This window comes from Urocampus carinirostris, chromosome 1 (genome assembly GCF_059441175.1).
Source record: "Urocampus carinirostris isolate Australia breed hairy pipefish chromosome 1, RoL_Ucar_1.0, whole genome shotgun sequence".
NCBI lineage: Eukaryota > Metazoa > Chordata > Actinopteri > Syngnathiformes > Syngnathidae > Urocampus > Urocampus carinirostris.
Window position 1 is genome coordinate 67,023,442 of NC_142349.1, and position 14,967 is coordinate 67,038,408.

The following is a 14,967-nucleotide window of genomic DNA, read 5'->3' on the forward strand; positions in this document are numbered from 1 at the left end:
AAGGAAGGAAGGAGAAGGAAATAAGAGAAAGAGAGGGAGAGAAAAGTAGAGCGGGTGGAAAAAAGATAAAGAAAAAGGGAGAAAGAGAGGGAGAGAAAAGTAAAGAGGGTAGGACAAAGAAAGAGAGAAAGGGAGGAATACAAAGAGAGAAACTAAAGAGATAAAAAGGGAAATAGTGAGAGAGGGGAAAAGAAAGAGAGAGAAAGAAATACGAGAAAAAGAGGAGAGAAAAGTAGAGAGGGTGGGACAAAGAAAGAGAGAAAGGGAGAAAGACAAAGAGAGAAATAAAATAGATAAAAAGAATAATAGTGAGAGAGGAGGAACGAAAGATAGAGAAAGAAATAAGAGAAAGAGAAGGGAGAGAAAGGAAGAGCGCGTGGGACAAGGATAAAGACAAAGAGGGAGAAAGACAAAGAGAGAAACAAAAGAGATAAAAAGAAAAAGGGTAAGAGATGGGGAAAGAAAGAAAGAGAAATAAATAAGAGAAAAAGAGGAAGAAAAAGTAGAGAGGGTGGGACAAAGATCGAGAGAAAGGGAGAAAAACAAAGAGAGAAACAAAAGAGAGAAAAAGAGAATTTGTGGGAGAGGGGGAAAGAAAGAGGGAGAAAAAAATAAGAAAAAGAGAGGAGAGAAAAGTAGAGAGGGTGAGACAAAGATAAAGAGAAAGGTAGAAAGAGAGGGAGAGAAAAGTATAGAGGATGGGACAATGAAAGGGAGAAAGGGAGAAAGACGAAAATAGAAACAAAATAGATAAAAAGAGAAATTGTGAGAGGGGGGAAAGAAAGAGAGAGAAAGAAATAAGTGAAAGAGAGGGAGAGAAAAGTAGAGAAGGTAGAACAAAGAAAGAGAGAAGGGGAGAAAGACAAAGAGAGAAACAAAAGAGATGAAAAGAGAAATCGTGAGAGAGAGGAAAAGAAACAGAGAAAGAAATAGGAGAAAGAGAGGGAGAGAAAAGTAGAGTGGGTGGAAAAAAGATAAAGAGAAAGGGAGAAAGAGAGGGAGAGAAAAGTAGAGAGGGTGGGACAAAGAAAAAAGGGGGAGAAAGACAAAGAGAGAAACAAAAGAGATTAAAAAGAAAAAATATAAGAGAGGGAGAAAGAAAGAGAGAGAAAAGTAGAGAGGGTGGGACAAAGTTCGAGAGAAAGGGAAAAAGACAAAGAGAGAAACAAAAGTGATAAAAAGAGAAATAATGAGAGACGGGGAAAGAAAGAGGGAGAAAGAAATAAGAGAAAGAGAGGGAGAGCAAAGTAGAGTGGGTGGGACAAAGATAAAGAGAAAGGGAGAAAGAGAGAGAGAGAAAAGTAGAGAGGGTGGGACAAAGAAAAAAGGGGGAGAAAGACAAAAAGAGAAACAAACGAGATAAAAAGAAAAATGATGAGAGAGGGGCAAAGAAAGAGAAAGAAATAAATAAGAGACAGAGAGAAAAGTTAAAGTGTAAGGGAGAAAGAGAGGGAGAGAAAAGTAGAGAGGGTGGGACAAACAAAATGAGAAGGGGAGAAAGACAGAAACAAAATAGATAAAAAGAGAAATTGTGAGAGGGGGGAAAGAAAGAGAGAGAAACAAAGAAATCCAAAGAGAAATAAAAAGAGAGAAGGAGAGCAGGAGAGAAAAGAAGGTAAAAAGACACAGAGAGAAAGAGACAAAGAGGAACAAAGAAAGAGAACAAGAGAGACGGAGAGAGTGAGAGTGCTTTTGACACTGTCGACCACAACATATCACTTGTTCGTCTGGAATGCATCGGTATCTCAGGAACTGTACTCTCGTGGATTAGGTCCTACCTGTCAGACAGGACTCAATGTGTTAGTTACGGCAATCTGACCTCTAAACACTCTGATATCCCCTGTGGCGTTCCACAGGGCTCTGTACTTAGCCCCTTTCTTTTTAGTATTTATATGCTTCTGCTTGGTGATATTATCTGCAAGTATAATATAAGTGTCACCTAGTGTTCTCTTTTATTGATGTTTTTTGTGTATTGTGACCCAATCCTAAATCTATTCCACCCTGCTCATCCTGGAAGGGGGATTATCACTTGTGAGGACCCTTCTCAAGGTTCCTGGCTTTCAAGTATTTAATTAGGAAAGACGCCATTCTCCGTCTTTCCTTCAGTTGGCCTCGTTATTGTTGTTGCCTTCCTCCGCCGCCACAAACTTGATCTCGGCATTGGCCGTCCTGGAGGCCATGCTGATGTCCCGGACTTTGTGCCGGTACAGGAAGGGAAAAGTCTTCCGGAAGGACTTCTGGAAGCTGGCGCCCATGAAGCCGTAAACGATGGGGTTGACCGAGGAATTGGCGTAAGACATGCAGTTGGCCCACGTCTTGATCTTGTAGGTGGTATACGTAGCCCGGAAGTTGGGGTAGAAGGACTGAAAGAGGACAAAGATCTGGATGGGACCCCAGCACAGGGCGAAGAGTAGGACGATCACCACCACCATCCTGGAGACCTTTCTCCTGATGCTGATGGTTCTTTCGGAGAGGAGGTTGACCTGAACACAGGAGAAATCGAATTATTTGTAGTCTAGCAAATCATTTTCAACGCTATTATCGGGCGTCTTTGGTTTATGACCCAACACGTGGCGGTTGGAGGTTAAAGATCATGTTAACCAAACTAGATTGGACCCTACTGCATTGGCATAGGTCGGGCATTGTTAGCTTAGGCCCCTCAGATATTAAAAGACTTAATCTGACCTCTAAACACTCTGATATCCCCTCTGGCGTTCCACAGGGCTCTGTACTTGGTCCCCTTCTTTTTAGTATTTATATGCTTCCACTTGGTGATATTATCCGCAAGTATAAAATTAGTGTCACCTAGTGTAGGTTGCTGTGACTTGAGATTAGACGTTATTCGAGAAGGGAGAACAGACTTGGTCGAGATCAAAACAGGTCGTAATTCGGGACGGGAGAGCAGACGTGGTCGAGATCAAAACAGATTGTAGCGGGAGACAAACAGGAGCAAAAAACGGGATTGGCGAAAAAAGGGCTTGCCGTGTAAAAACAGAGATTCGCAGACAGACCGACAAAAGCGGACTGACAGGACAGAGTTCAAATACTGACAGGGAGCCAACCTGTCAACAAGCTGCAGCTGGCGCCACACGGGCGGGGCCATTTAGGCGCCACGGCAACTGTGACAGTCACATGCTATTATAGGGTGTCTTTGGTTTATGACTCAACATAAACCCTAAAAACTGTTGGTTTAAAAGAAAAATACCCACAGACTCATGTAATGTTTTCGAGAAAAAAATTATTGATGTTAAGTGTCACGGACCAGGAACGGAGACGGGACCCAATTGTGTTCGTTTTACTCCGTTTTTTTTAAAAAAGAGAACAGTGCTTGCATCCACAATCCGATGATCGTTACGGGTAGCAGATGGCAGGAACACAGAGGGGGCAGCGAGAAAACAGGTTGATGCCCAAGACGGGGGAGCAAAACAGAAACAGGTTCAGAAAAAGGTTGGCAACAGGTATCAGGCAGGAAACAGGGCAGGAAACAGGGCAAAAAACAGGTCGATAGCCGGGGCGGAGCAAAAACAGAAACAGGTCCAGAAAAAGGTCGACAACAGCTATCAGGCAGGAAACAAGGCAGGATAGTGTCAAAGAGTACAAAAGCTTGCCTAGCTGGGAGCGTAGGTTCGCAGACGGTCTGACGAGTACTTTTCAGAAGACGGGAGTTTAAAAAGAGTCCAACAGCCAATCAGGGTCCGTGTTGTCAGTAATCATGACATTAAGAACACCACCCAAAAATGGTTAATTTTTTCTGAATAGTCTAGGCCACAGGTGTCAAAGAGGCGGCCCGCGGGCCAGATCAGGCCCGCTAAGGGTTTGAATCCGGCCCGCGAAGCAACACTCAGAGAAGCGCAAGAGAAAAACAAGCTGCCGGTTGAAATATGTCCACTTGATGTTGCCGAAGCCAGGTGCCTCGAACAAAGACACTGTACTTGTATCTCTCTCTCTCTCTCTCTTTCTTTTTCTTCTTTGTCTTTTTTCCTCTTTCTTTTCTTCATTTTTTTCTTTATCTTTTTTTCTCTTTTTTTCTTTCTTTTTCTTTCTTTTACTCCTTTTTCTTTTTTTTTTCTTTCTTTCTCTTGAATCTACTAGTCCGGCCCCCGACAGAATGTTTGTTCTATCATGTGGCCCCCGAGTTAAAATGAGTTGGACACCCCTGGTCTAGGCCATTATTTTTAGAAAAACCCAAACAATTGAATGTTTTTTCTGTATAAAATGACCCAGAACAAAAATATTACAGACACTGTGATCCAAACTAGATTGGACCCTATTTGCTTGTAGAGGACATCTCAGAGTTTAGTTAGACTACGCCCGCCAGCAGCGCTCAAGTACAAAAGGTAAGATTTAGACCGGTGGAATATATGCGCCGAGGAAGACTGCAACTTCTTGGCTCGTGCATACAGTGAAACCTCGGTTCTCGACTATAATCCGTTCCAGAACCCTGTTCGAAAACCGATTTGTTCAATCACCGAAATCTTTTTTCCCATTAAAAATAATGTAAATCGTTTTAATCCGTTCCAACACCCTGAATGTTTACCTTGAATGTTTAACGTAACCATAAAGCTAACCCAGGCTAATCGTACGTTCGCGTTAGCGTCATCTTCCGTACGAAAGATTATGCTAACGTGTCGGTAAAAATTAAAAAAAGGGCTAAAACACTTCGTACACCTATATTAAAGGCAAAAGCAAAACGGAGCACGTAATATTAATATTATTAAAGCTTTGAAAACTCTCTCGGTGTACCGTCTTTCTTTGTAAATATGTGTAACCATGTAAAATATGTATTTGCAACTATATATTTTTGTAATGTATTTATTTCAGACACTTATTCTGATATGTTTTGCATGGGCGAATAAAAAAGAAGGGCCGAAAAAAACGCGGGCTGACGGGAAGTGGGGACCGGTAAAGGTGAGTGTTTGTGGAGGCGGCGGACAATAGTGGATATATATTCTTCCCACCCTTACCTTTGGAAATATACACCTTTTTCCTTGGATGACTTTCAACGGGACCCAGACTCTGCAGGTCTGCACCAAACCTTAATTACCGGTATTATTTTCCGTTCATTTTGCCGGCCGTGATTTTTGGACTGTGTATTTTTATGAAGGACATTCAGTTGCAATCGCGGGACTTAAAGTCGGGTTTAGGTTTATTTTGTGTTTGTGTTACATTTTTTTAATGTGGGCGCATGCGGCTTGTGTAAGTACAAAATCGGTTTTCCTCTTATAATGTGGTGGGTGTGACTTATAATCAGGTGCGCTCTATAGTCCGGAATTTACGGAACTATCTCCAAAACCAGAAGGGTTCGTCTTTGTCACGCCCTATCAGGTTTGTTTTCTTATTTTCACACTTTGCTATTTGTTTCTGAGAGTACTTGTTTTTAACTTTGTACCTGGGTTTTGTCTACTAAATCAGAAAAGAGATCACAAAATCAGTCTAGTCAAAAATATAGAACTGTGGACTGCATTCCATGATATCTTCTACCCATGATCTAAAACTGTCATGATTACTGATTGGCGCCAACAGCCACGGGACCTGATTGGCTGTTGAACTCTTTTTAAACTGCCATCTTCCGAAAGGAAGCCGTCAGACCGTCTGCAAACCTATGCTCTCAGCTAGGAAAGCTTTTGTACTCTCCGACATTATCCTGCCCTGTTTTCCTGCCCGTTTCTGGACCCGTTTCTGGACTTGTTGCTGCTTTTGCTCCTCCGTCCCGGCCATCAACCTGTTTTTCCCTGTTTCCTGCCTGATACATGTTGCCGACCTTTTTCTGGACCCCTTCTGTCTTGCTCCTCCGTCCCGGCCATCGACCTGTTTATCCCTGTTTCCTGCCTGAAACCTGTTGCCGACCTATTTTCTGGACCCGTTTCTGTCTTGCTCCCCCGTCCTGGCCATCGACCTGTTTTCTCGCTGCCTACGACTTCCCTCGCTCGACACGGAAGTGCCACTTCCGCGTTCCTGCCATCAACAGCCACGGGACCTGATTGGCTGTTGAACTCTTTTTAAACTCCCGTCTTTTGAAAGGAAGCCGTCAGACCGTCTGCGAACCTATGCTCTTAGCTAGGAAAGCTTTTGACATTATCCTGCCCTGATTTCCTGCCCGTTTCTGGACCCGTTTCTGGACTTGTTTCTGCTTTTGCTCCTCCGTCCCGGCCATCGACCTGTTTTTCCCTGTTTCCTACCTGGTACCTATTGCCGACCTTTTTCTGGACCGCTTTCTGTCTTGCTCCTCCGTCCTGGCCATCGACCTGTTTTTCCCTGTTTCCTGCCTGCTACCTGTTGCCGACCTTTTTCTGGACCCCTTTCTGTCTTGCTCCCCTGTCCTGGCCATTGACCTGTTTTCCCGCTGCCTACGACTTCCCTCGCTCGACACGGAAGTGCCACTTCCGCGTTCCTGCCATCAACAGCCACGGGACCTGATTGGCTGTTGAACTCTTTTTAAACTCCCGTCTTTCGAAAGGAAGCCGTCAGACTGTCTGCGAACCTATGCTCTTAGCTAGGAAAGCTTTTGACATTATCCTGCCCTGATTTCCTGCCCGTTTCTGGACCCGTTTCTGGACTTGTTTCTGCTTTTGCTCCTCCGTCCCGGCCATCAACCTGTTTTTCCCTGTTTCCTGCCTGATACATGTTGCCGACCTTTTTCTGGACCCCTTCTGTCTTGCTCCTCCGTCCCGGCCATCGACCTGTTTTTCCCTGTTTCCTGCCTGATACCCGTTGCCGACCTCTTTTCTGGACCCGTTTCTGTCTTACTCCCCCGTCCTGGCCATCGACCTGTTTTCTCGCTGTAAACGACTACCCTCGCTCGACACGGAAGTGCCACTTCCGGGTTCCTGCCATCAGCTACCCGTGACCGACGATCATCAGATCGTGGATGCTAGCACTGCTCTCTTTCTCAATGAAACTTAGTAAAACCAACGCTATTGGGTCCTGTTTCTGTTCCTGTCTTGTGACAAAAACTGTGGTTTTCAATTGGAAGTACTAGCGTATGGAAACTCAAAAACTATAAACATCCCCAAACCGAGACTTTACCTGATAATTGTTGTCTCCCGGTTCCACAGTGGGTTGCCCAACCCTCTTCACCATCATACCATAGCAAAAAGAAATGGTAAGGACAGGCAGCAGGTAGGCGGCGATGAACTGGTAAAGGATGAAGGCCCTCTCGTGAATCTTGGAGGGGAACCTCTCCATGCAGTACTGCCTCGGACCGTACCAGTACCCTTCTTCTATGCGCTGGTACAAAAGGATGGGCGTGGACAGGATGAGAGAACCTGGATAACCAAAACATAGGATAGTGTTTGGTTTTGAACGTTTAGCTTGGGTTACCGTATTTTCCGCACTATAGGGAGCACCTAAAAGCCTTTATATTTTTCAAAAGCTGACCATGCGCCTTATAATACAGTGCGCCTTATATATGGATCAATATTAAGTCGCAAAGTCTTGCAACTAAAGCAAGCAGCCGCCGACTCGATTTTCCCCCGAATGCAAAGTAGTCCGCGGTGTATGCTGGGATTTATATACCGGCGTTTCATTGGCTAACCAGTGTGTCAATCATCATTTGAATCAGTCACTATTGGCTAAAGTTATTCGGAGGTAAAGGGGGCGGATCCTTTTTATCATTTACAGGCTCGCATTGGCTAAAGGGGCGAAACAAAGCCTGCGATTGGCCGAAAAAGATGAATGTGAATCACAGGTTGGGTTGCACTACGGCATAGAGAAAACATTTTTTACTATTCTGTATTTGTAAATATTTGACTATCCTGGATTGACTACACTCACGGTTGTAAGAAGACCATGGTTACGTATCATTATTGAATGTGATGGCTGCAAGAGAACTTAGGTGAGCTTTATATTTTCCCGGTATCTTGTTTTAGAACGATCTTGATGTTTCTGTGATGAGTCTATTTTCAAACTAAATTCAATTCAAAGTCTTTATTGTAATATGCACAGTAAAGAACCCCGTTTCCCTGCACAATAAAATTCTTACTTTGCTGTCCACACAGTTGCCAGCAAAAAATAAAATGGAAACTAAGAAATGCTTGTTTGGTGACATCGTTCAGACACTGTTTCCGTACATGTCTGAGACACGTATTTGCGTCCTTGCAAGCTTTCGGTATGTTAAGGGGGTAATAAGTTGGACTGAACTATCTGACTGTTTTGTCCACGTTCCCATTGTAGCGCCTTATAATCCGGTGCGCCTTATGTATGGAAAATATAGGACCAAAAACTATTTTTTGGGGGTGCGCCCTATAACCCGGTGCGCCTTATAGTGCGGAAAATACGGTAATTTGGTATATATCGAGACGGACCGATCCAAATGCAGAAGCTAACGATCATGGCCACCCTGGGGGTGCGATGTCGGAGGGATTTCAGGGGGTACACCGTGATGTAACAGCGGTCGCCGCTCATTGCTGTCAGAGTGATACAAGTAGCCTGGACGGTCACCTAAAAGAAGAAGAAGAAGGAATTGAGTTATATAACAACTTTTGTCATGACAACGTTGGAATTGGTCCCCGGTCGAAGGATAAAGCCAAATTCATTGTAAACTATAATCATTGAAGATGAGATGTGTCTGGGTCTTTCAGAATGACAATGATCTCAAACACACAGCCGGGGCAACAAAGAGTCTCCAGATCTCAACCCTCATAGAAAATCTGTGGAGGGAGCTACGTTGCCCAACGACAGCCCAAAAACATCATGTCAGAACCAGAACAGAAACAGGACCCAATCGCGTGACGTTCTCACACAAGCCTTTTATTTGATGGGAAATGGGGAGACATGCACGTTAGGAAGCCGGTCTGGCGTGGAAGGACAGTAAGCCAGAGACCGACGAGACCGATATCGGACAGATTCCAATTGCCCGAGTTGATATCGGACAGATGAAAACAAAATGAAATGAAATGAAATTGGTCAACAGTAGGGTCACTGGGGTGTCGGAGCCCATCCTAGCCATCTTCGGGACACTCTGAACTGGTTGCCAGCCAGTCACAGGGCACACAGAGACAGACAACCTGGATTCGATACCGGACAGGAAGGGACAGACACGAAAGATAACGAATCAGGATATCGAAAATTAACAGGAGAAACTAGAGAGGAACAAAAACTGGAGAAAATAATAAACAGGACAAAAATAAAACTGGAACCCGAAATTAAACAGTACAAAAATAAACGGGAACGATACCGGACTGGGGCAGCACGGCGGGGCAGTGGTTAGCGCATGTGCGGCACAGTTCATGTCTTGGGAACCTCCTGCGTGGGTTCAAATCCAGCTCCAGACTTCCTGTGCGGAGTTTGTATGTTCTCCCCGTGCTTGCGTGGGTTTCCTCCGGGCACTCCGGTTTCCTCTCACATTCCAAAAAAACATTCATTTCAGGTGAATTGGCCGGTCCAAATTGTCCATAGGTGTGAATGAGCGAGTGAGTTGTCTGTCCCTGTGTGCCCTGCGATTGGCTGGCAACCAGTTCAGGGTGTCCCCTGCCCACTGCCCGATGATGGCTGGGATGGGCTCCAGCACCCCCGCGACCCTACTGAGGATAAGCGGGGTAGCTGATGAGATGATACCGGACTGGAGATATCACAGGAAAACAGGACCGAGAGAGAGCCCACGCCTTGTGGGGCAGAAGTTCGTTTGACGGGCTGACACTAAAGCAAGAGAGCGCTGAGCTTTGTATAAACAGAAAGTCAATCTCTCAACCAGCCGCAGCTGGCACCATACGGGCAGGGCCAATTGGGCACCACGGCAACCGTGACACACACGGGCGCGGCCAATTGGGCGTCGTGGTAACCGTGACACATCACTGCTCTAGATATCTGCATAAAGGAATGGGCCAAAATACCAGCAACAGTGTGTATGTAAATGTAAGGAGTTCCAGAAAAGGTTTGGGCTCCACTATGATGACACGGCATAGCCAACATATTGTGTTGTGAGTCTCAGATGAATATATACTGTATTTTGAATTAAAATTAAAAAATTTTTTAAATGAATCCTTGGATGAAAAACCTATTTCACCAGAAGCCAATCAACTGTTGAGAAAGACGGCCTTGCCACCGTTTGTGTTATAAAAGTCTCGGTTGAGTCACGCAGAACAAATGCTGCTAGCGTAAAACGACTTCAGTTCGTCAGTAGCTTGAGCTCTAAAAACAAAGACGATCTCTCTAGAGCACAGGTGTCCAACAGGGGGCCCGCGGGCCGGATCAGGCCCGCTGAGGAATTGGATCCGGCCAGCGAGACAACACTCAGAGAAGCGCAAGAGAAAAACAAGCTGCAGGTTGAAATAGGTCAACTTGATGTTGCCAAAGCCAGGTGCCTCGAACAAAGACACTGTACTTGTATTTATATATCTCTTTTTCTCTCTCTCTCTCTCTCTCTCTCTCTCTCTCTCTCTCTCTCTCTCTCTCTCTCTCTCTCTCTCTCTCTCTCTCTCTCTCTCTCTTTCTTTTTCTCTTCCTTTGTTGCTCTTTGTCTCTTTCTCTCTCTGTGTCTTTAAACCTCTTTTGCTCTAACTTCCTTTTTTCCTTTTCCCTTTCTCTCTTCATACCCTTCACGCTTTCTTTTCTCTTTTCTCTCCTTCTGTCTTTCTGTTTCTCTTTGGATTTCTTTCTTCCTCTTCCTTTCTTTTCCCCCTCTCTCACTACTTTTTATCTTTTGTTTCTCACGCTCTCTCTCTCTTTCTCTCTCTCTCTCTCTTTCTCTTTCTCTCTCTCTTTCTTTTCCACCCATTTTCTCCCACTCTCTGTCTCTTTCACTCTCTGTGTCTCTCTTTTTCTCTTCCTTTGTTGCTCTTTCTCTCTCTGTGTCTTTTAACCTCTTTTGCTCTAACTTCCTTTTTTCCTTTTCTCTCTTTTCTCTTTCTCTCTTCATACTCTTCGCACTTTCTTTTCTCTTTTCCCTCCTTCTGTCTTTCGATTTCTCTTTGGATTTCTTTCTTCCTCTCCCTTTCTTTTCCCTCTCTCTCACGACTTTTTATCTTTTGTTTTCCCACGCTCTCTCCCTCTCTCTTTTTTTTCTTTTTCTGTCCTGCCCTCTCTCATTTTCCCTCCCTCTTTCTCTTATTTCTTTATCTCTCTTTTTCTTTCTCTTTAATCTACTAGTCCGGCCCCTGACAGAATTTTTGTTCTACCGTGTGGCCCCCGAGTTAAAATGAGTTTGACACCCCTGCTCTAGAGGACAAAAATCTGGTTATTTTCAGAGTTCCTTTAAAAAACACTCACCCTGAAGTTTGCCTGCTCATTCCCGAAGCAAGCATGAGACAAATGACAGCGGCTGATTTTCTCCCCTTTGCCTGTTGCCGGAGGGTCTTTGGAGTCGAATTTTCGACATTTGAGTCACGTCGCCGAATGGCCGAGTGTGTCACGATTACTGATGCGAGGCACCTGAGCCTGCTCCTCGGACGCTGATTGGCTACCTGTCACTTTTTATTCCCCCGTCTTAATGTCACCGGTTGTCAGTCCGTCTGCAAACCCCCGCTTACGCTAGGCAAGCCCTTTCGAGCCTGATTCTCTCCTGTCCTGATTCCCGTTTGATTCCCGGCCCTCTTCTGATCTCGACTACGATTTTGCTCTTCCGTCCCGGCTACGGATCTGTTTTTTCCCGCTCTCGACACCGCCATCGCTCGCCACGCAAATACCACTTCTGCATCTGAGCTGGTGAATGAATTAAAACTTTATCCGAACATTAAAATAAAAACAGAACAAAAACAATAACTCAACAACAAAATAATATTACATAATATGTTCGAAAAGGGCAGCACGGCGGCATGTCTTGGGAACCTCCTGCGTGGGTTCAAATCCAGCTCCAGACTTCCTGTGCGGAGTTTGTATGTTCTCCCCGTGCTTGCGTGGGTTTCCGCCGGGCACTCCGGTTTCCTCCCACGTTTCAAAAACATGCATTCCAGGTGAATTGGTCGGTCCAAATTGTCCCTAGGTGTGGATGAGCGAATGAGTTGTCTGTCCCCGTGTGCCCTGCGATTGGCTGGCAACCAGTTCAGGGTGTCCCCTGCCCACTGCCCGATGATTGCTGGGATGGGCTCCAGCACCCCCGCGACCCTACTGAGGATAAGCGGTTGCAGCTAATGAGATGAGATGTTCGAAAAGGGGTAGTCAGAAGCAGATACTTATATTCCCTACCCCTTCATGCACCAATTATATAACAACAATTGTAATAATATTAATAATAACAGTTATTATATATTAATAGCAACAATGACACAAAGTTAATCATAGTTATAGACCAGGGGTATCAAACTCGTTTTAGCCGGGGGCCACAAATGCTATAAAAAATCTCACGGGGGCCGGACTAGTAAGTTTAAGAGAAAGAGGGAGGGAGAAAAAGAGAGAGAATGAGAAGGAGGGAAAGAGAGAGATAGGGAGAACAGGGGAGATAGAGTAACAGTGAGAGAAAAGGAGAGAGCAGAATAGAGATATGAATGGAGAAGAAGGGGGAAATGAATAGAGAGAGAAAAAGAAAGTGAAAAAAGAGAAAGACAAAAGGATAAGAGAAGTGAAACGACAGAAAGAAAAAGAGTCAGCGGTAGAAAAAGAGACAAAGTGAGGTGAGAAAGAGAGAGAGAGGTCAAAAAGGGGAAAGAAAGAGGGTGAGAAAGAAAGAGGAAAATGGAAAGAAAGTGTAAATTAGAGAGAGAAAATAGAAAGAGAGTAAGACACAGGAAAATAAAGAGTCAGAGAGTGAGAGAGAAATAGAGAAAAGAGAAAAAGAGAGAGTGAACAGGAGAAAGAAAAAGAAGGAGAGATAGAAGTGCGTCAGAGAGAAATGGAGAAATACTCCCAAAATTGTTTTGCAAGTGTTAACTGGCTTTGGTGACAATATTGGTGGAAATATTCAAAACTACGGCTCATTTTCCTCTTGCGCTTCTCTCACTGTTGTCTTGCGGGCCGGATTCCAACCATTGGTGGGCCTGATCTGGCCCGCGGGCCGCCTGTTTGACACCTGTGTTCTAGACGCACTATTCCCAATCTCTCGTATCACTCATGCCCCATTTTATTCATCTCTGTATTCCGCCAGTAATCTTTTTTTGTATTTAAATTTGAACAAGTGAATAGTTGGACATTGTTCCAAAGTTTGACTCCACACGCAGACACACACATACTTTTCCTGGTGGTTCTCACCTTCGGGATTAGGAATTTACTACAGCCCCTTAAGTTATAATTTCCCTCTTTACGAATGAATAAGTCATGGTTGTTTTCTGGCACTATGTTTTTGTTGACCATAAATAGCAGTTGTGCTGTGAAAATTTTTACTAAATCATCTAATTTTAATCATTTGGACTGTGGGAATAAAATATTCGTGTGTACAATCCTTTCCCTTCTTCCCAATAAAACTAAGAGAAACGCACGCAAGTGGGTCCTGTCTCCGTTCTGGTCCCGACAGAGTGCCTGATTGTCACTCTGCGACCTTGTTTTCTCGAGTTGTTCAGGTGGATAATACCAATGTTCTGTCCATGTTTGCACAAGATAGATAGATGGATAGATAGATAGATAGATAGATAGATAGATAGATAGATAGATAGATAGATAGATAGATAGATAGATAGATAGATAGATAGATAGATAGATAGATAGATAGATAGATAGATAGATAGATAGATAGAGAGATATATAGGGATGTAGATATAGAGAGGTAGATATAGAGATATAGATATAGAAATATAGATATAGAAATATAGACGTATAAAGATATAGATATAGAGATATAGGGAGAGGTATATAGATATAGAAATATAGAGATATAGATATAGAAATATAGATGTATAAAGATATAGATATAGATATATAGGGAGAGGTATAGAGATATAGAAATATAGAGAGATATATAGAGATAGAGATACCAATATAGATAGATAGATAGATAGATAGATAGATAGATAGATAGATAGGTAGCGAGATAGCGAGATATAGAAATAGAGAGAGATATAGGGATGTAGATATAGAGAGGTAGATATAGAGATATATAGAAATATAGATATAGAAATATAGATGTATAAAGATATAGATATAGAGATATAGGGAGAGGAATATAGATATAGAAATATAGAGATATAGATATAGAAATATAGATGTATAAAGATATAGATATAGAGATATAGGGAGAGGTATAGAGATATAGAAATATAGAGAGATAGATAGATAGATAGATAGATAGATAGATAGATAGATAGATAGATAGATAGATAGATAGATAGATAGATAGATAGATAGATAGATAGATAGATAGATAGATAGATAGATAGATAGATAGATAGATAGATAGATAGATAGATAGATAGATAGATAGATAGATAGATAGATAGATAGATAGTGAGATATAGAAATAGAGAGAGATATAGGGATGTAGATATAGAGAGGTAGATATAGAGATATAGATATAGAAATACAGATATAGAAATATAGATGTATAAAGATATAGATATAGAGATATAGGGAGAGGTATAGAGATATAGATATAGAAATATAGATGTATAAAGATATAGATATAGAGATATAGGGAGAGGTATAGAGATATAGAAATATAGAGAGATATATAGATAGATAGATAGATAGATAGATAGATAGATAGATAGATAGATAGATAGATAGATAGATAGATAGTGAGATATAGAAATAGAGAGAGATATAGGGATGTAGATATAGAGAGGTAGATATAGAGATATAGAAATATAGATATAGAAATATAGATGTATAAAGATATAGATATAGAGATATAGGGAGAGGTATAGAGATATAGAAATATAGAGATAGAGATAGAGATACCAATATAGATAGATAGATAGATAATTTAATAATTTAAGTTGCTACTAACAAAGTAACAGTTCTGTCCATGTTTGCACAAGGCCGTGTTTTAGGATTTCTCATTATTTTTTTGACCTTTAGAAGTCCTTTTTTGGAACGAGGCAAACAAAAGTCTTCACTTGACAACCGTTCGGAGAATGTGTCAGCTAAATTCTCGAAAGTGAGGAA

General features: G+C 42.8%; 1 protein-coding gene across 1 annotated transcript in view; it reads right to left on the minus strand.

Annotated features, from left to right (window-relative positions):
- Window positions 1–1,970: 1,970 nt before the first annotated feature.
- The window catches only part of kiss1ra (KISS1 receptor a), a 36,702-nt gene continuing 23,705 nt past the window's right edge, over window positions 1,971–14,967 (minus strand). The window contains exons 3-5 of the mRNA XM_088349120.1: window positions 8,304–8,439; window positions 7,027–7,265; window positions 1,971–2,483 (exon numbers count right to left, since the gene is read on the minus strand). Coding sequence (XP_088205246.1) covers window positions 2,103–2,483; window positions 7,027–7,265; window positions 8,304–8,439 — 756 coding nt within the window. The 3' untranslated portion in view covers window positions 1,971–2,102. The remainder of the gene's footprint in view (window positions 2,484–7,026; window positions 7,266–8,303; window positions 8,440–14,967) is intronic.